This window comes from Struthio camelus, chromosome 6, assembly GCF_040807025.1.
Source record: "Struthio camelus isolate bStrCam1 chromosome 6, bStrCam1.hap1, whole genome shotgun sequence".
NCBI classification, from domain to species: domain Eukaryota; kingdom Metazoa; phylum Chordata; class Aves; order Struthioniformes; family Struthionidae; genus Struthio; species Struthio camelus.
In genome coordinates this window covers 39,941,460-39,958,678 of record NC_090947.1, presented here as the reverse complement: position 1 = coordinate 39,958,678, position 17,219 = coordinate 39,941,460, and the positions used below count along the sequence as shown (strand labels likewise).

Below are 17,219 nucleotides of genomic sequence, written 5' to 3'. Positions count from 1 at the left end.
ATGTGTTTTTGCAGGACTCCTTTATAAACAGTTCTTGAAAAAAAAGGGAAAACTAATAAAAGCTGAGTTTACTTTTCTTATGAAGGGTTGAAGAGAAGGGAAGAAAAATGGAGGGATTCATGGACCACACATTTATCCCTTCTTTGCTGCTATCTATTTCTAGTCAGTTCATCTCTGAGCAAAAAGGCTAGACACAGCTCCCTCCAGAGCTCATCAGCAAGCAAAGGGCACTGGAGAACAATGCTGAACATCCTCCTCCTCCTCCCTTCTCCAGAATACCAAGCAAACCTGCAGTCTGACCTCCGATCTCTGTTACAGCAGCATACCTTCTTGCCGCTTGTCTCTCAGCCATGCTATCTAGCTTTTACATACTGTTTTAAAACAGAGACTACATTTCTGCACGCATGTATTTTACGTTGTCAAGCCCAATCATGCAGACGTTGTATCACATAAATCATTACACTGACATCTGGACTTTGCAGATTGGAACTCTAAGTTAACAGATAACTATTTCTCCATTTCAATAATTCCTGCAGGCAGGATTTGTAGTCAACACACAGTGCACAATGTAACTCACTTTCATTCTTCCACCTCTGCTTTCTTCTCCTTACTGTCTCTTTTTCCTTCTCAGTACCATGAGGATTTCATTGCATGAGAGCTAGAGACAAACTAATTTGGAAATGTGAAGACCGGGTTTCAAAGGCAACTTTTTGCCTAGCAATGTCAGATTGCACAAGTCACTGATTTCCTATATTCCAGCCTTCCCACGTAAAGTTTCTCTAGATTACTGCCTGGCGAGTTGCACAAGCAGGAAGTTCTACTGCTCAAACAATTACACCTCCACCAAGTTACCATTTTGACAACTGGTAATAGATTCTCAGGAATATCTTTGTTAAGTAGATAGATTGATTCAAACCATCTAAAATCAGCCGGCTTGCTAACAAGAGGTCCAACACACTCTCCCACACAACTGAGTAGGAAAAAACCTATGAATGTAATCTAAGTAAATGAGAAGTAATTTGTTTGTAGACATTCACATGTCATGGATGGGCTCATGAGCAACAACTATTTGTCCAAGATTTCCCAGTAACCTTGGACACTGGGTGTCTGGAAATAAGTAAATATCTGCTCATAGCAGAGAGACTTGTAACTTATTGCTAAAAGCATGAGTTCTACTTACAGAGGTAGAAAGGTTGGCAAGTCTGGTAGATACACAGTGCAGGATACAGGTAGATATTCATGCAGGATATAGAACAGAAGTAGAAAAAAGAACTTTCAGGGCTATTACTATCTTTCCCATTCAGTGGAACACAAAATAATCTTCGCATCTTGCCTGGGAAAATGGGGACACTTCTGACTTCCTGGGGAAAGGGAGAGAGCCAAATGGAAGAATGTGACTCAGGGTACAATCTGGTTGGTGGTCTGCTCTCTCGGAGCAGTGCTACTCTCTGCTCACTCTTAGAAAAGATTTTTGACAAAACCCTTAGTTGATCTTATTTAAAAGCTACATTTTGTTCATACGCATGTAGCTGATGCATTTATTTTAATAGGGGCTTTGAGAACATGCAGTTGTCTCTACATTTATTTTTCAGAACAATTACAAGGATCTGTTTCGGTAAAAGCTGAATATATATCCTAAATAAGAAGCCAAAAGGCCTTATTACATTTTTATTCATTCCATAGCAAAACATTCACAGACTGCAGTTTAAGTTTTACTAGAGTAGGGAATCTAGGTTTTGAGCAATTTTTTCTTTACTTTTATCTTAAATGCATTTACTTAATGTCAGATCTGCTGCTGTATGTAAACACATACCTAAACTAAAATAGCATGGATTCCTGAATTATTGTACTTCTCTTTGAGTTTCTGTATCAGGATAAGTGCTTTTTTCCACTAATTGATTTAAATAACAATAATTTTTGGTATCTATTTCCAATTAAAATACTTAGAAAATGCCTGCTCTTAAAAAAGGGGTGTGGGATTTACCACTTAGAAAGCCCAAAGATGGGACAGTTCTGGAGATCAACATTCTCTCTTTATCCACAAAAAGACATTGGCAAGACAATTCCCAACATTTATTCCCAAATAAGCCTTAGCTTACTCTCTAAGGAAGCCAATAATACTATGAATAACAGATCAGTACCGTGCCAGTGCAGACAGCAATCCTCTTTGGAAATTACTGACAGGGCTCCCAACTGAGGCAGGTACACTCGAATGAGGAGCTCCTCATTCTTCAGCTGGGTTATCAGCTGTGCCACAGTGGCTTGCTCCTGTTCTTCTTGTTGGCTTGCAACTGCCTCCCATTTCACCGTGGTTCTCTTCAGTTACACTGCCCAAATTTCCCTTTTTCTTTGTACGTGTAAAAACAAAACAAATTGCCTCGAGCATAGGCGATGGCGTAGCACACTCAGAGCAGTGAAAACATGCCTAAATGGCAGGTCATAATGCAAGCACAGAAGCTGCAAAAAACAATCAACAGAGGAAAACAATGTATATGAGAATCTTTTTTCACTTCTTATTCAGGCATGCCAAGAAAGCTGCTCAACAGTCCAATTTATACACACCCTGCAATGGTTCACTGACCTAATAAAACACAAAGCATTCCTCAATGAAGAGAACATGTTACTAACCCAGACCCTAACAAGATGGGAATAAAAGTTGTGCTGAGAGTCTACTTTGCAATTCCCCACATTAATTATAGACTGAAAAAAAAAAAAAAGAATAAAGTATAGCTATAGTCTCTTTCAAGTTAATAGTGCTGCAATCAGACTAAAACCAATGGGTAAATGAGAAAAAAGTTTTGCTAGCAGTTTCTAGCAGATTATTCCCCAAAATATATTATCTATGTATATGCACCTGCACATGCTTATTTTGTGCACAGTGGCTTTCATTCTGAAAGATGCTGAAATATTTCACAGATATCCAAACATCATACCATTGTACTCCTAGAAAGAATTTCACCTGATAAGTGATAATAGGCAAAGTGAAGATCTGGAGACAAAGAAGTGGAAATATGTCTGTCCAAGGATAGTGGGAAATCTTCTACCTGAATTAAAATGGCAATCTGTCACTCGTTTCCACTGTGTCCTAAGGTTTAAGAATCTTGCCTACCACAGACCTCCAAGGCATCTTTTGGAAGGACAAATGGACAGACTAGGATCCTCCTTGACTAACATAAAAGTATATCATTTAGTGAGAGTGACATGACAGTGCAAACAGGATGTCAGTACATTACATATTGAAAAAAAAATTTAGTCTAGCAGCTCAGTAGCTTTCTTATCCAGCATTATCATTCCCCTTTTTTTTCTGATCCAGTATTTAATTTAATTTCTTTCTTGCTTTAATAACGCTAATAGGTCCAATATGTATTTCTGAGTAGACATCAGAACAAAGACCAGACACAATTAGGCAAAGCACTGGGATCATGCTGTTGTCTGTATGGGCTACAATTTTTCAGACCATTTTAAAATGTGATATGTGCTACGTGATGCAAACTTACCCATATTGCTAGAGCTGTGGGGTAAAGTGGCTATGTTAGAAACGCAAACTGTCACCACACCCATCACAATTACATTTACAGCTCCCTCTGTGTCTTGTAGTAATTTGTTCTCCTGCACTGCGTCCCTCAGAGGTTTCTACCAGATTACTTTTGCTATGCAGAAAGGTTAATTTATTGAAGAAGTGGCCTGCATTTCTGTCAGAGATATGTGAAGAAAGAAATAGGGATAAGCACACCTCTAAATCATTGATCTGGATATGGATGCACATTTTAGAAGAACCTTATACAAAACTCTTGAAAACGATTTTACTATATAAGAGAAATTGTTTCTCTGTAAAATTTAATCTGTGATTAGAATTACTGACATTCAGTGGGTCACACATCCGGATACTTTGATATAGCTGGGAGATAGAGTTAATTCTCTATTTACAAATCCAAATCAACATAGATGAGAAATTTCAGAGAAAAGCAAGCTCTAGAGGAACATACACATCTAAAACTTAGTACCTTCAAAACTAGTTCTTACTGCCCTTGAAAAAAAGGGACTAAAAATTTTTAGTGTCCAAAATCCATAATGTTTTTGAGAGCTATGTGCATTTGGGACCTTCACAGCAGCAGATATATTGGTACATCTATCTTGCTAATGATCTGTTGAGCATCAGTTATACCCTCTAAAAGGCAAGATGGTATTTTTTTACCTGGACTAGTTTCCGCTACTGTCAGGGCAGTAAAATCCAAATAACGGTGCCCTGTATTAGAGACTCCCTTTCTGGCCAAAACACAGCTGTTTTGTGATTCATTTGTTCCAAGGATTAAAGAGCATGCAGCAAGATCAAATCTTTATTTGGAGCCTAGAAGCACCCAACCAATCATCTCCTTACTGCCGTCAGGATAATGTTTCATTTGAGCAGTGCTGCTAAGATGCATAATGCATCCTGAGAGATGTGGGACCTTGTTTCCAGTTGAGCTATTGAACTATGCTATTTCGTAAAACTGCCAGCCTGGCCCTCCATTTCTTGTCCTGCGAAAAAGAACAGCAATATCCCTACATTTTAAGGCTACAGTCCTGAGACTCTCTCATTCCCACCACAGAACTTTCCCCCAGTTTTTATCAATAGGTGATGTATATTGGCTATAAATGTTTGAAAAGGACTAGAAGTGCCAGTTTTAACACTGAAACCTAATGCTTTGACATCTACTGGTTTCATTTTTGTTCTCAGCTTGAGTTCTGTCGTATGTTTTTTTCTTGATGAGACCAGTTGATGTTATTTTTAAAGCTGTCCCACGCTCTGTATCCTTACTGTATCGTATCTCCCCAGCTACGGCTCTCTGTTTTTGAGATGTCACACCAAATCAAGATAACCACTATGCAGAAAGGAGAAAGCCAACTTTAAAACAACATGTGCACGTACAAAAGTCAAAACTGACTGATCAAGCTTTCTGCTCCTCGAAAGAGCAATAGAGAGATCAAGTTGAAATATGCACTAGACTCACAAAGAAGTGACTCCAAAACCAATGCCAGCCAGAAATAAAAGTAGTTGTCTGTGAATCACATATAAATGACAGCCTAGGGATGGTGACTTAAAAGATAAATTAAAGTGTATATACAGCAGTAGGTGTCCTCTGGCTGCATTTCTGTGCTTTTTGTCAGTAACCTGTAGCCTGATGCATTACCTTAGCTGGCCCACACAGATGTTACTGCTTGAGGCTATTTTCTGCCATCCAAAGGCAGAATGCATGCAAAAGCAAGTCAATTTTCTCAGCTTCTACAGAGCAAAAAAAAGAACAGTTGTCTTGAAAACTACATCTTCTAATCAACACTGCAGTGTGACGCACTGTCTCCTCATCAGCAGCGTGACTCAAGATACATGATGACAGGTAATTTTTGATTCAGAAAGAAATAGGCTGTGCACTGTCATTGTCAGGAAAGGACAAGGATGTTCAGCTGCTGCAAAGTGCATTCCTAAAACATTCCAAAGGGCCTCTTTCTGCCAAAATTTTAGGAGCCTGATTTAATATTCCCTCTGTTTTGACTTTATAAAGGGTAGTGATGAAGTCTGTCCTATTTCAACAAAATTGTAAGCCGAAAAAAAAAAAATTATCTGCTTCTAGTTGAGAGAAGGTGTAATGAGGTACTTGAATCAAAAAGGGGCTTAAGTTCAGCCACAAAAGTTTTTGTCTGCTAATCCACAGAACCAGTGAGAGTTTGAGGGAAATGTCTGGTTTCTTTCAGTCGCTCTAAACTGATCAGAGAGAACTGCTGGCTAATATCGTTGGAATAAGAGGTTACTCTCAATTGCTTATAGTAGCTGCAGCATAACATAGTGGAGCTGCAGCAAAGCATGCCCTTTGCTTAACTTTGCCCTGGCTCCTTTCGGTGTTCCACAGCAGGGAAATTTTGCTTAATCCTGTTTACATTTTAAGGGAACTGCTAGGGTAAATCAATTGCAAGAAGGGCAGACAAAGGAAGACACTAGAATTGTGGGTGTCCATCGTTGATGCTACCCGCACCGGGAGGACCTACCTGACTTTAGAGACAACATTTAACTTTTTATTTTCTCACAGTTTTAGTAATCTCTGAAAACATTTATTTTGAAGGGGAAACTGTAACTTTTGGCTTACAAACCAGGAGCTCTGACTACCTTAAGGATGTTGATCAATTGAACTATGGTGTTCTGTGGAGGCTGATAAAAAGAATTGCAAGAAGCACTTCACTCGGTCAAGTCAGCCTAGAGGGGATAAGCTATAAAAAGGGTCAAAAAAAATTTTAAGTGATTGTAAGGTCAAAATGCATTAAAGCCATCAAAGAGAAATAGCTGCTGCATAAAACAGAAAACTTAGCAACATGCGAATGCCTTTCATTCCACAGGAGAATAGTGTATATTATGTATGACGTTCTATGCAACACTATATTTTATCTTAACACCTACAGCTGCTTGCTACCTTTATCAAAATCACTCCTCACCTAAAATGCAGCATGTAATCATGCTTTTCCTCTAACCTGCATTATCACCTCCAGCATAGGTTTACCTTATCTAACTTGACAGCATTTGGAAAACATAAGATCATCGAAATGCCTCTCTAAACTGTGGCCTTCACGCCCTTCACAGAATTGAGTAACTCAATTGCATATGAAGTTCTGTGCTTCAGCTCCTACTGGAAGCTTGGAAATCTTGATGCTGACAGCACGGGGAGTGGACTTCAGTGATACTGACTGCACCTAGGATATTCTGATAGTTCAGGATTCGCCCCACCCCCAGTGATATACCCTCCGACATTGTAACAAAGGAAAAACATGAACGTGTTTATATCAATTTAATTAAGGGTAGTCCCCAAGGCAGGTGGAAAACCACTGCTGTCTTTGGGTCAAGATGCTAGGCATTTTTCAAGGGGGAGGAGAAAAAAAAGAAATCTGGAGTCTTTTCAAAGTCATGCCCATGCCTGGGAGGATTAGGATAATTCGATTTGCTCTCCTGGTGCCTGATAATTTATTTAGTTTTCCTATGAGAGGCTGTAACATTTTTGTTTGCTATTTTGAAATCAGAGCTCTTCCACGGAGGCCAAGGAGTGGGACTAGAAAGGATCAGAACTACTTATAATCAACAAACGTTGAAGGCTGTCTTATGGGTATTGAAATAGAATTGTGTTTAAGAAAGTTAGAGAGAACAAGGCAGAGATGTCAGACAGAAAAAAGGATAGATAACACTGCATTCATTTACACAAATGTGCCTTGTGAATTCCGTATCAAGAAGAGAAGGGACCTGCACAAGAGGGCAGAACGCCAGTAGTGCTCCTGCCCTTCAGAACGTGTGTGGCCCTGATCCTGTATTTCCCACTTAACTAACTCCCTTAGTTAACTTTGAATTGAACTTCTTTGGATTTCAGTTATCGTCTAAGTGAGGGAGGCTACAAGCAATAACAAAAAGTCAAAATGCTATATTTCCATTGTTACTTGTTCGTTTTTAGGGCAGTTAAAGTCTCAAATATATCCCAAGCTGAAAATCCGTTTGAACTGTTATGTTTTACTCAAATCAGAACTGATCCGAATAGCTACTTAAAGTTCTGCTGAACTACAAGGCAAAGTGAGCTGAACAAGTTCAGTTATACATAAACCCAAAATCAGAACTGAATCAAAAAGCACACTAGCTTGACTCCCTGTAATTGAAGGAAGAGTCTACTGTCATGATTTAGAAAGTCTGATATCCGTACAAAACAACTAAGAAAATCTTAATTTTTTATTTTTTTGTAGAAAGGGGAAAGAATACAGAAAATGAAAGAGAGAGAGAGAAATAAGAAAGCCCTGTCGGAACATGTATTATTGCGCTTGTTTATTTCTTTCTTGACGTTCCTTCTTTAGTGGGGGGAGGAAGACAATGTCCAAGTTTCACGATATCTAACAAACTGAAAGCTATACTCCCTTTTACATATGATCTGAATATCAAATCCCTGGATTTCCATAGCATGATTCTGGGAGAGCATGTTAGCACTGGGGACCTTACGGTCAGTGAACATTACAAAGCTTAAGATTATTTGCATTCTAGGTCCAAATATTATGGTTTGGTGTCATCTTTTCTAAATTCTGAACGCTTAAGCTATTTTATAATTGAAACAGGAAGTCAAATAAAACATAGTATAAGATTGTAGGTTAAAAGCCTGCTGGTCGCGATGTAGGCTCAAAAAGGGGGAAGAAAGGAAGAGTAAAATAAAAGGTTAAATGACTTCAGAGTTATGGTTGCCATTACACTTTGAACTCAAGTAGGTTTTAACGACTGGTTGCAGCACTTTTTGATAGCTCAGCAAGAATTCTAGATCCCTGTGAGCCTCAATAAGCAGAGGCCAAGATTATAGCATGGATCAGGAAAGGTGGAGAAAGAATGAAAAAGAGGATGACAGTTTAAGGGCTTGGATCCAACCAGCCCTAATCGGTGTGGGTAAGTTCAACCTGCCTAAGGGCAGGTCACTGTGCTGGGAGATCTATGAGTCTTGGCACAGAGTAAAATGCAAATATAGCAGCCAACTGTGAGCAGCAATGTAGCTGTAAAAGCTGGTAGTACAGCAACATTTGTACTAAAGGAACAGGGCAAGTGACCAAGACAGGAAAAGCCATAAAAGCAACATTTCAGTGCATCAGAAAAATAATTAGGGAACCCAAAGCTACATATCTAAAAATGCCCAAGCATACATAAGAGAAGAGCAGATGGTTACCTCCCATCAAATAACAATTCCTGTATTTTTGCACACTATTTTCTTTACAATCATTCCTGTTTTGAAACTATTTGCAGGATTCAATCTTCTGTCTGTACAATAAAGATCTGGGGGGGGAGGGAAGGGGGAGGGTTGTGGTAGTTTCAGAGCCCTGTAGACCGGTGGTCTGGAAATCAGAATTGCCAAGGTATTAGTATTGCAGTTTTGGTCTTAATCACTGCTGTGATGTGCCAAAAGACATCACAACCTTAAGGCTAATAAATGCACTGCAATGCTACATTGCCAGCTGTCAGCCCCAACAGTGCCTGCAGAATGAAGTGACCTGCTCCCTGCTGAGGAAGAGCTTGGTGGTTCATGACCGCCCAGCCTGGCAAGCAGGGAGAATGGCAGCATCACACTGCAGCTGATTACTGCTATCAGTAACGAATCACTGGCAAATCCTATTGTGCATTTAAAGCCTTAGAAAGAATGGCAGAAGCTGTTCAACAAAAAGGTATTCTCAAAACTTTATTGTCAGACCTTTAAAAAAATTTCCTCCTGACTCTCACGGTCCAGTCTATTTACTACATTACATAGCTTTATTCTTCTCCATCCAATTATCAGATACAATTGTCTTCTTCTGCGTAAAAGACTAATAACTCCTACTTCCATTACATCAGCATGATCATGTTTCTAAACTGCACTGCCTCTAATGGTTCCTTCTTGCAATTCTCAGACAAGGAGAAACAGCAGACATGGACTTCAGGTATCTGCACAGGGCATCCTCCTCTGTCAAGTGTCATAGTCACAGAATTCTGTGCATTGGGATGGCAGATGTTTGACTTGCCAGAACAGTCAGATTTTACTGTTGGATTTTATAAAACAAAATTGATGAATGCAGGGCCTAACATGAGACACAAATATTATCAATTAGATTTCTAATGAAATCTAACAAAAAAAAGATCTAATTTCCTCCAGTTGAAAGAAAAACTTAACTTTCACATCTTGTTCATGTGAATGAATATAAGGAAAAGGTAAGTACTTCAACAAATAACAGTGCAAAAATGCCACAGAGGACTACAGAACTGTCTTTAAGCTTGATTGAACGCAAGAACATTCCCAAAACTGTGTGAAGCCCACCTATTCTCTGTAAGTCCTTTCCTATCCAAATGAACATCTGAGAATATGTTTTCCAATCAGCAAGTGAAAGCTTTAAAAAAGATTTGGTCTGCCAACAGCTGCCACAGAAACTTTACTTGTTTCTTTGAGAGTCATTGTAATTAATGCCTCTCTCATTTTTCTGGTGAAGCAGCTCTTACAGGAGGTTCTTTAAGAGAGCTTCCACACAAGGCTCAGCACACTGCAGAAAGAATTAGGGAAGCTATCAAGTCTGAGTTTCAGATTTTCAAATCCAAATTACTTTTTTGGTTTTTAAATACAAGCAATTTAAGCTTATTAAAGGATGTAAATAAGTCTCTAGTAAAGTCTTCCCCTTTTCCCAGCTATCATGTTCTTCATTTGATATATATCTGCAGGTGTCTGTGATCCCATGTGCATGAATGGAGGGAAATGCGTAAGCCCAAATGTCTGTGACTGCCCATCTGGTTGGAAGGGAAAGCACTGTAATAAACGTAAGCATCTCTGTTGTCCATCATACAGATTATTGTTTATTACTTAAGCCAGTCAACATCTATTGTAATCTTTTTTTAGTGTTAGAAAGTAACGTAGAGAATAGAATTTGTTTTGCTGTTTCAGCAGTTTGAAGAAAAACAGTCATAAGTACAGGTAAAACAAAATGCTATAAACATTCGATACTTGCAAAAGAAAAAATGTGTGTGTAGGGGAACCCTGGTTCTGCTTCATGAAACTGTCTGTTATACATATTTTCATGGACATTCATTTGTATAGTATTAAATTTCAAGTATTTATTTTATTTTTAACATAAATTACATATTTTGTTATGTTTTACAAATAAATGCCATATATTTCAAAATACAGAATTATTTAAAGCCTGCTATAAAGCCTTCCAAACTGATACACTGCCAAGGTCATCCGATATATTTGGTGCATAATTTGGAGAATGTGTTTTTACTCTGTAATTCTACCATATCTGCCTACAGTTTACATAAAATTAAAAACCCTCTCCTCCTAAAATATTTTCAAGGAGCATTTTTCCTTATGTGGTTATTCATTACCATGATGTTGACAGATAAACTGGATAAATTTATAATCAAGATGACATACTATATGTAAACTGGATTAAAATATTGGCTTCTTACCCTTTGGGTCCTGGTGGTAAATATGGCTTCAGATTCAGTGTTTGGAATGATAATATTAATAACTTCTTAAATTCCACATTCACTCTTTCAGAATCTCCGAAGGAATAATATATGCAGTAAACATACCAAACTCTACTATGATTCTATTTATTTATAACATGTAACACGTGCATATAACACATACGAATGCATCATATATAGGTGAGAACATTCTTAGTTGACAGTGAGCTGGGCATCAGAAATAGTAAAGCTGCTATTGCTAAGTAGCTACTGGTAAGCAGACAGTTATCAATGCCAATTCTTAAGGATAAGTAAATATCAAAAAATCTAAACATTCATTGTCTGATGAATAGAACACATTCACTTATTTGGAAATCAGCCACATGAACTAAAACTTAGCATGTGCATATGTCACTCTAAGACAGATCTTGAAAGCCTAGGTAGTTTGGGCATATCTTTTCATGTGTTTCACGTCAATCTGTTCAGCTGTTTGCCTGCAGAAATGTCTGAATGGTGGAGAATGCATAGGTCCAAACATCTGTGAGTGCTCTGAAGGATGGACAGGAATGCTGTGCCAGATTCGTAAGTGCTGCTTTAAGTACTACAGTTTTGTAGCCACACAGACTTCACCAGACACATTTACACATTGTATTTTGCACTCTGTTTACATTACACGTAAACGTCAACTATAAAATGATTAGTATCCAAACTCTACTTCTTATTTGTCAAAACTATCTTATGCTGTGACTAAAACTATTACTTCCAAAGACATTTCTGGACTCCAAGTGAGTGAGAAAAAGAGAACTGAGTCATCTTTTACTTTGGCAGAAGCTGACTTTGGCTTGTTAGACAAAATTAGTAGTCTTTAAACTCTGACTTCAAAGCAAAGTAAGAAAGAGAGGTCAGAGACAAAAGGAAATGGATTATCCTATTCTGCATGTCTCAATGGAAATAAATACATGAAGTAACAATATATATTTGCTAAGCCAAGAGCCTGATCCTGTAAATGCTATGCATTCAGACTGACCGCTGAGATGGGTGGAAGTATTGGGGAGGGAATGGAAGGACTGGAATAGGAATAGGAAGAGACCCGTTACTGCCTACTACATAAAGGGTCACTTCAGTTTGTAGATGTTGCTAGCTTTAGACTAAAATGGCATGAGGAAAAATATCAAGGCATTATCCCTCTCACACTTGCAGAGAGCATCATTACTTATGGAAATCTTTTTGTTAGTTACATCCCTATGGTTGTGTAATTGTTTCTTGTGCTAGCTGTCTTCTAGTTCAAACACTAATGTTTAAAGGTATTTATTAGTTGATGATATATTCTTGATTCACTTTATTAAATAAAGAAAGAAACAAATTGTGTTTATTACCATGAAAGGCAAGTAAGGCTTACTATCATTAGCAATTTCTGCTGTCCTATGCCGGCACACAAGCCTAGGCAATTTTTTATATATCTATTTAATCAGGCCCTTTGAAACTTTGCTCCAAATCTGTCTACTTGACATTCACTCTGTTTCTACTATTTCATCCAGTGTTTTCACTGTAGTGGACAATTTAATCAGCTTCTGTCCAAAAAGAGCTGGCTTAAACTCCTGGGTCTCACAGTAAACTCAAATAATCACCAAGTAGTTGGGATTTCACTTTTTTTTTTTAATAGAAAGAGAGAAAACTAGTCTCGAGAGCAGATGGTTTGTTCTTATAATGTTGCTCTAGGGTATTCAACGTGAGGCAGGGAGGAAGCAGTGGAACCAGAGTCATCATCCTCCCAGATGTTATGTCTAAGGGAAGTTTTTCATAGAAGTGTAACATATGAAAGCAGGTCTGTGTTTTTGTATTTTAACATGGGGCTCTCTTCAGCCAAATCCAGAACTCAATTGAAATAAATATTTATCTGTCTAAACATTATGAGCTTTCTGAGTGCCCCATTTGTTCAAAGAATTGCTCACTTCAGTCACTGCTCGGGCACTGGTGAGCAGATTGCTAGCAGCGGTAAAGAGGCCTGTAACCAATCGGTTACCAGAGCGTCCTTTGTAACTACTCCCGTATCACTCTGGCCTGCTTTCTATCTCCAAGCCCCACACAAACAAGGGGCCAAATCCATGCAATCTGCCAGAACCAGCAGCATTCCAGCAAGGAGACATTTGGCTCATCACATCACTCCTCTGCGCAAATTGCTTTGTCCAAAAATTTCAGCCTCCAAGTTTTCTCTGTGCTCTGCATCCTCTTTCTGCTTGTGCATGATCCAATTCTATTCTTAGTAACAGCATCAACAACAAGGCTGTACTCCAGACTTGCACCACTTTAACTACAGACTTTGGCTGTTAACACAGCAAAATATTCACACTAAAGCATAAGAAATTAGTAGCAACATATTATTCAAGAGAGTACAATTATGTATTTCTAAATAATTTCAGCTCTATAAGGCAAAAGTTTATTTCATTCCACAGGTGAAAATCCAGATAACTTTTCCCAGTAATCACTCTACCTTCTCTACAGTCCATAAGCAATTGTGGGTGGTTTGTTTCTTTAGGTGTTTTTTAACAGGGGTAAGGGGAGGTTAAATAATCCCAGCTTCATCCTCTGCTTGCAGTCTACGCGCTCAGGCAGCTTCCTTATCAAGATGGAAGAGATGGTAATAGAGATACAGGTTTCATCCATACACATTGAACCTCATTTTTTCTTCACTGACTTCCTAATGCACATGCAGTAGGGTGACCAAACTGAAGGATCTACAAAAAACTTACCGTTTTCCAGACATTTCTCAGAAGGAAAAGAAGTGGGTCATTCCCAACAAACGCACTGAGATAGCTAGGAAGAGTAGGCCATTAGACCAAGAAAAAGGACAATGGACAAATACTGAAAATTCATCTCGGACATCTACTTTGATTTATCTGTATTAAGAGGTCACTGACCACCCTGGTCAGTTCAGTGTCTAACCCACTAAGGCCTATGCCTACACAGAATAGTTTTCTTCCCCACTCACCTGTAACTGAACACAATAGCTTCTGAGAGAGAATCAATAAAATAGGTCATTTGTCCCATTAAATAAGGTATACAGTCGGGTATATACATTATCTTTAATAAATAACTATGACTTTTATCCTCATAGTTCAAGGGTTAATGGTCAAGTTTCAGACTGCATTGCAAATTTGGCGAAACTACCTTTTGGGAGGACAGGTTAAAAGTTACGTTGTTTGAAATTTTCAGCACGCCTTAACTACAGAAAGTAACAGTTTCACAGATTAGGCCATATCTGTTTCCATGATAAGATTTTTTTCTTTTTTCTTTTGATTCTATCTTTGGCTTTCATATAGCAACATAAATGTTCTAGAAATTCCCTCCTTGAAAACACAGAAACAGTATCATAGGATCACCATGTTTTGCCATTAGTGATGTCCTACCAATTTTAGATTAGGTAACCATAAAGCAGTCTGATCCCCCTGACAGATTTAGCTAAAACATAACCCCAAATAAAGTCAGAAGGCTTCCGGCCAGGGATGTAAGTCCATTGTTAAGGATCAGAATGATGGCTCAAGGTATAGTTCTAATAATTAATTATAAAAGATAAGAAGGATATAGTTGTGAAGGATCTTCATCATTAAAATTCATGCTGCTATCTCCTGTTCTAATATTATTGAACACATACTGGCTTCTCATTTGCCCTTCAGAATATCTTTGCTTTATTTGCATGTTATAAGTGTCAAGCTTATAACCCCACAATTTTCTCAACATTCTTGCTCATTCTTTGTCTCAAACATCTCAGACAGGCTTGCTTCTAGCTTTCCTATGTAACCCTTTCAATCCTTAAAGAAAAAGAAAAATCTTAGAAAAAGAGTGTCATTTGCATGCAAATTCCATCTCTGTTCCTTTAACACTCAGGGATAAATCTCTTTTTGTAATGGGCATTTATTGATTATAATTTTAACATAAGCTTAGCTTATTAAGTGACTTTCGTTGCTGAATCTGTACAGGATAATGCATACATAGTCTGTGTCATTTTTAGTGTTTAGTGGCTTAGCATCCCTTGTAAATACATTTATGAAATATTCATTTGAACTTCAGCTATGTTATTATCATCTGTGATTTGAATTCCAATTTTCTTCCAAAATGTTTTTAACTTTTCTCGTAACTGAGCTCTTGTTTTTCTGAGCGCTACAGGAGGAAGCAGTGGGTGGAGAGGGTGAGACAAGCAGTTTACCAGAGGGTAAAGGAGGAGGAAATCTTTTGCCTTTTTTTTCTTTGTTGGCATCACCTGGGAATCAATGAAACCACAGATGGAAAAAAAAACTGGTAACTAATCTAAAACCCATTCTGTCAATGCACACTAGAGCATCCCTAGCTGCTACAGGAGTCTCCAGAAGAGTCCATCTCTCTGTTCTCACTTGTTCTTATTTTATTCACTACCAAGCAGAAAGGAGAATCAATTTCCATTTTTCCCCAGCCCAAGTTAGTTGCAAATGATATCTAGTAATACCATACACAGTTCTCTCTCTTCTAGGACAAAAGCTTATTACAGCGTGGAACAAAATTTGTGTGACTATAAGGAGCCTCTTCTGCTAACAATGGGCTCACTAGCATAAGGTGGTAAATGTCTGTTTCCAATGCATGAAACTCTGAGATTTTTCCAGTCAGATATTTGAATCTTTCAAAGTTTATGGAGAAAGTGAAGAAGCAGTTGGCAGATGATTAGCACACTCTTCTAGATTGCAGACGATTTCGTTCCTCCTCTGCCCCATCCACACCAGGGATTCAAACACGGGCCTCCCCCTCCCAGAAGAATGACCTTTTCAGAGGTTAACAGCTGGCCAGTCTGCATCTTAAGGAGTGTTTTGCAACAAAAACCTAACAAAAGCAAGTCAACTTCTGAAAAATCTTGTTTAAACAAAACAGCATTTCTTACTTTTTAAAAAAGAGTAGAAATATAACAACTGGCTCTTATACTAAGAAGGCAGGTCAGCTCAAGGTCACGTGAGTCTGGAACCACCTGATGCATCTGTGTTTTAAAAAAAGAGTACCTGAAGGTTATCAGCATGCCCAGGTCTCTGCATGTTTTTGTTTTAGACATGGTGCAGGTCAACAGTTTTGAAACAGGATAAACCCTCGCTAGCTGATTCATAAGGGTAGTGGTTTGCCAGGGTGTTTACATCTTCTCATTTTTAACATATGTTTACTGCCATCAGGTCTGGCTCTTCACCTCTCTGTCCCTTAGCTTTCTGGCTTGAGCTTAAGTACACACATTTAGCTTTTAATATTCTTTCATATGGCAAAATCATTACCCTCTCTATGAGGGTTAGCAGTCATGACAGGCTGGCAGGGTTGGCAATACATTTTCAATAGCACGGTAGACAAAAAAGCTTTAGAAAATTCCAGATGATGCTTACATAAGCATAGAGATAGGAAACACTACAGCAAAATGACAGCTTGCCTCTGGCCTTCCAAGATCACTGTAACAATTACTATAACTTTCCCCTGAAAATTACATTTGAATGGCTTAGGATCCCACAATGGGTTCTCTAAAGGAGTCACTGACCTAACTCTTCTATCTCTGAGACTTCAGATCACAATGTCAAGAATTTATGTAAGTTTTTATCTACATCAAAATCAGAATCTGAGACTAACAGACTGAAATTCTGGAAGCTGCTCCTTCAGCCTTTCAATGTGTTGAAGTATATTTTCCTTGGAAAAACTCTCTTGTAGTGGTACATTACAGTGTTTCCAATCTGATGGTTTATTTTGCTTAGCTACAATAATGGAAGAGACAGTATTAGAACACAGACATGCATATACTTTTATTTTCAGATCTATCTTACTGGTGCACAGTAAGCAACCGCCTATATATTTCTGCCAGACAAGAAAATGTAAGAATCCACCTGTTGATTCACATCTGACTGATTTCGAAGCCATTTAGTTTGACTCTTGGTAACTAGGAAACAATATTCTGGCAATATTTATAGAAAGTTTAACTCATGAGAGCTAATTAAAATAATATGACATGTGTGTTCTTCTTGATTTGATACCCTACGAATTAGCTGTTCTCTTTCCTCTACGCCAAAACAATGTCATAAGAATACAAACTGCTAATGAGGATGAAAAACTGGCTAAGATTTGAGTAATTCAACTGATCACTTTTTGTATCTTAAGAAAAAAAAAAGGGATACTGATTCTTTTATTAGCAGAATATCTTCAAATGGATGGGCCTCTATAAGTACACTGGTATTGTAAATAACATTAAAAAAAATTGTTTATTCCTTTT

The 17,219-nt window shown here is 38.1% G+C and overlaps 1 protein-coding gene and 1 long non-coding RNA gene across 12 annotated transcripts in view; one reads left to right on the top strand and one right to left on the bottom strand.

Annotated features, from left to right (window-relative positions):
- The window catches only part of LOC104145705 (uncharacterized), a 175,423-nt gene that overhangs the window by 38,696 nt on the left and 119,508 nt on the right, over window positions 1–17,219 (bottom strand). The window lies entirely within an intron of this gene.
- LOC104145706 (von Willebrand factor D and EGF domain-containing protein) overlaps window positions 1–17,219 on the top strand; it is a 200,309-nt gene that overhangs the window by 172,806 nt on the left and 10,284 nt on the right. For 9 of the 11 annotated variants that reach the window (XM_068949286.1, XM_068949284.1, XM_068949280.1 and 6 more), the window contains 2 exons: window positions 10,217–10,312; window positions 11,447–11,542. The exons of the other annotated variants lie outside the window; for them this stretch is intronic. In XM_068949286.1, the coding sequence (XP_068805387.1) occupies window positions 10,217–10,312; window positions 11,447–11,542 (192 nt within the window). The remainder of the gene's footprint in view (window positions 1–10,216; window positions 10,313–11,446; window positions 11,543–17,219) is intronic. 11 annotated transcript variants of the gene reach the window in all.